This window comes from Sinocyclocheilus anshuiensis, unplaced genomic scaffold (genome assembly GCF_001515605.1).
Source record: "Sinocyclocheilus anshuiensis isolate Anshui unplaced genomic scaffold, SAMN03320099.WGS_v1.1 scaffold1031, whole genome shotgun sequence".
Lineage (NCBI taxonomy): Eukaryota > Metazoa > Chordata > Actinopteri > Cypriniformes > Cyprinidae > Sinocyclocheilus > Sinocyclocheilus anshuiensis.
In genome coordinates, this window is record NW_015542633.1 from 272,131 (window position 1) to 276,282 (window position 4,152).

At 43.5% G+C, this 4,152-nt stretch overlaps 1 protein-coding gene across 1 annotated transcript in view; it reads left to right on the forward strand.

The window, feature by feature from the left end:
- The first annotated feature begins 70 nt into the window (after positions 1 to 70).
- The window catches only part of dmgdh (dimethylglycine dehydrogenase), a 12,950-nt gene continuing 8,868 nt past the window's right edge, over positions 71 to 4,152 (forward strand). The window contains exons 1-5 of the mRNA XM_016494246.1: positions 71 to 450; positions 715 to 883; positions 2,225 to 2,323; positions 2,453 to 2,617; positions 2,960 to 3,164. Coding sequence (XP_016349732.1) covers positions 353 to 450; positions 715 to 883; positions 2,225 to 2,323; positions 2,453 to 2,617; positions 2,960 to 3,164 — 736 coding nt within the window. The 5' untranslated portion in view covers positions 71 to 352. The remainder of the gene's footprint in view (positions 451 to 714; positions 884 to 2,224; positions 2,324 to 2,452; positions 2,618 to 2,959; positions 3,165 to 4,152) is intronic.

The window sequence follows — 4,152 nt, forward strand, 5'->3', positions numbered from 1 at the left end:
AAAACACACACACACACACACACACACACACACACACACACACACACACACACACACACACACACACACACTCAGGATTGCTGCAATCTTTGTTTGTGCTGCAGATCGTTCATTCACTCAGATGTATTATTGCGGGTCATCACTGCAGATATAATAGATGCTGAGTGCATGTAGGAAAAATCATTGTTTTCATTGTTTTCGTGTGTGTTCAGAGTTCTCCTGTAGATGAGCTGATGTGTTACTGATAAACAACCCCCGGGTCTCTGACGGGCGGGCGGGCGCTGCTCATGCGTGGTCCTGCGCGAGCGTTTGTTTGGAAACTCTGAGACGAAACTCGAGAAAACTTCACAAAATGTGGCGAATATTAAACACTTTTAACGCTCTTGTGAGGCGAGACTTCAGGAGAAAAACACTGCGCGTTTCTGCGCGGAGCCTCGCGACAGATGACGGGTGAGAAATCTCCGAGATAGAGCTGAGAAAATATGAGCTATATCTGACAGACTTGACATTTACGAGACATGTCTGGCGAAATATGAGATATAGCTCTCTATTTGGGGATGCATGGGAAAATTCAAACTGATTGGGATTAATAGGCTACTCTAATAATCAAAATAAGTAAGTAAGGGAGTGCAGCATATGTGATTGAATCATATCTGATCATAGTCTATGATCTGTGATGCTGAACGCATGTCTGATGTTTGTTCTGCTTCTCAGAGATCCGCCCGGGGTTCTGGGGAAGCGTCTGAAGGACTCGGCGGAGACGGTGGTCATCGGCGGCGGGTGTGTCGGGGTCAGTCTGGCGTATCATCTGGCCAAAGCCGGACAGAAGGACGTGGTGCTGCTGGAAAAGTCCGAGCTGACGGCTGGATCCACATGGCACGCGGTACGCACACGGGTCAGGGGCAGTGCTCGAATTGTGTCAAAGCTCTTGGGGGGTCCCCCTAACCTGCCCCAAACATTTGGGGCAGTTACCAAACAAATAAAATCATTATCAACAAAATTCATGCAATGCAGAGGAAACACAGAAGCTGCATCTGAAGTGGCATTAGATGCATATACACACTGTTTAATGTAAGGCATGAATGCTCTAACCTGCAGTTACAAATGCATAAATAACGTTTTGTTATTTTAATCTTAAAACGGTGAATACTGCTATTTGAAATTATTAAAAAAAATATATAAAAAGGTACTTTAATTTGTAAAATTAAAACCGGCCAGTAGGTGGCAGCAAGTCACTGTTAATAAGTGAGTCATTGCGATTGAACCGAATCATTTAAACAGTTGATTCATTCAGGAACGAATCACTGTCATGTTGCTCAGAGACGCAGAACAGTGCTGTGGCTGTGTTTGGAATCATTTTTGTTGTTGAAATAGCGCAAAAATAGGCAATATGGTGTCTAAAACGTAAGTCTCTTAATATTAGCTTCTTGTTTATTGAACTGTTGTATAAAATCAATATCACATTTGTGATTTTTGCGAAAAAATGGCACTCTTCGTGTGATATTGATCAACTATATGAAATTATATAAATATGTAAATTTTCTGCCCCTATATCTTGAATTTTGGGAGTATTCTAAATGCATTTTATTATACTGAATCATGCAGTGAAAGAACAAACTCCTCTGATTGGCTACTGCATTCCTAAGCTCAGCATAGTCGTGTGTGATTGGTTATAATAAGCAACGCTGTAAAAATGCATAAAAATAAAATATGATGTAACATAAGCAGGTCTAACTTTAATACAGCAATCGAAACTTAATTTTAAGTATTAAAGTATATTTTTTGGGGTTTTATGGGGGGTCCCTTAATGCTTATGGGAGGTCTGGGACCCCCCCAGCCCCCCCTCAATGCGAACACTGGTCAGGGGTCAAATACAATCTAGATTTGCTGTTTTAGTAAATGCTCCTGGTTGCAACAAACCCTGTAAGTCAGGAAAGCCCTCTGTGATGAAAGCTGCTGATTAGTTACTGAGGGCTTGAATGCAATGCTACTCATTTCTGATGAAAGCATCTTCCAAATGCATGAATGCAAATGTAAAAAGCATGACATCTGACAGTGAAAATGACTTGTATTGAAGTCTCTCTGGAGTATCCAGGTTAAACAGGCGGAAACTTGACTAATAAGTACTGTTTGAGGTGACTGACAGCGTATGCCAGAGGTTATGTTGTGTGCACATGCTGTTCTGCTGTACTAGAGTCTGAACGGATGATATTTTCATTCACAGGCGGGACTCACCACATACTATCATCCAGGCATTAATCTGAAGAAGATTCATTATTACAGCATTAATCTCTTCGAGCAGCTCGAGGCCGAGACAGGACAGGTGAGACACATCAATAAACATGTTTACTAGAGCTAGTAATGAGCTGCTTCAGCTCTGTGAGGCGTTTACAGCTGTATTGAGTGTGTGGTGTGGTGTATTGGTGGTGACTGCGGCGTGTTTGTGTCGCAGGCCGTGGGCTTCCATCAGCCCGGCAGCATCAGACTGGCGTCCACTCCGGTCCGAGTCAACGAGCTCAAATATCAGATGACCAGAACACACTGGCACCCGACGCCACAGTTCCTCATCGGCCCCGAGAAGATCCAGCAGCTCTTCCCTCTGCTCAACATGGACAAGGTATGAACGCCTGAGGACAGAACACATACATACTATAAGTCACGCCCAGTCAAAACTGCATTCTTGAGAGAGAAAAAAAACACAGATCAAACCACTTTGGTGTGATTTGTCACATTTTATTATTACATGTACAAATAATGTAAAATAAGTCATGTAAAATCATATATAGATAGATAGATAGATAGATACTAATGTTGATTTATTGTCTTTTTCCCCTTTTTTCTCATTGAAGTGTTAGTAACTAAAATGCAACGTCATATAATAAAAATGACTTATATTCTGAAAAATCCGGTATACATGTTAAATGTGTGGATGCTGAAGCTGCTTGTCTCTGTGTGTCAGGTGTTGGCGGGTCTTTATAATCCAGGTGATGGTCACATCGACCCGTATTCTCTGACGATGGCTCTGGCGGCGGGAGCGCGAATGTACGGCGCTCAGATCTATTATCCTGCTCCTGTCACAGGCCTCACGCCGACCGCCGACGGCAGATGGGACGTCCAGACGCCACACGGAACCATCCGAGCCAATCGCATCGTTAATGCCACAGGTTAGGCCACACCCACATGTTAAACCACATCCCACATGATAGACCACACCCCCATATGTTAGACCACACCCCCACAAGATAGACCACACCCCACATGATAGACCACAAATTAAAAATCCCCCCGACAAGAGTCACCTAAGAGGGGAACTCCCCCCATTTTCAAAAATGAAGTTCAGGCCCTGAATAAATATCTGTAAAAATCCTGATTGGAGCATCACTATAAATATTTCTACATGATCAAAAGAATGCTTCAAAAAGATCGGTATTGTTGATCGTATCTGCTTTCTGTGATCGACTCCAAAAATCCTGATCGGAGCACCCTTAATATTATGGTATTTAGGTGACAGTAAACTGCATCTGGCATTTAACTCAAGGTAGACTCTTGTATCATAGGAAGGAAAGGCCAAGTACGTGATTTAACATGTTTAATATATAGATTTTACTAGTATCAGCGTCAAGGGTCCAGATCTTTCAGCGGGTTTTGTTGTAAGAGTTTGTGCTGATGTTCCTGTGAATGTGCTGAAGCAGCTTTGATAAGATGATCAGGCACACATTGTACGGTCACACGGGCCGATCGCTGACCTCTGACCTCTGACCTCTCCTATAGCAAACACACCTGATTGCATCCCATAATCCATCTCTGCTGCTGTCGGCTGTTTTCTGAGCGTCCGTCCGTCTCTGAAATGAGTGTGCTGAGCCTTTAATGTGTGTCATGTGCTGCTGATCCAGAGGTCCGATGCAGTCAGACTTTTCTCTGTTTTCTCTGCTCGTGTGAGTCTGTTTAAACATGAGAACTGACTGAGAATGTTTCTGTGGACTGAAATGAGTAATGAAGAACCAGAGTCAGATCTGTGCGTGTGTGTGTGCGCGCGTGTGTGTGTGCACGTGTGTGTGTGTGTGTGTGTGTGAGTGTGAGTGTGTGTGTGTGTGTGTGTGTGTGTGTGTGTGTGTGTGAGTGTGAGTGTGTGAGTGTGTGTGTGTGTGCGCA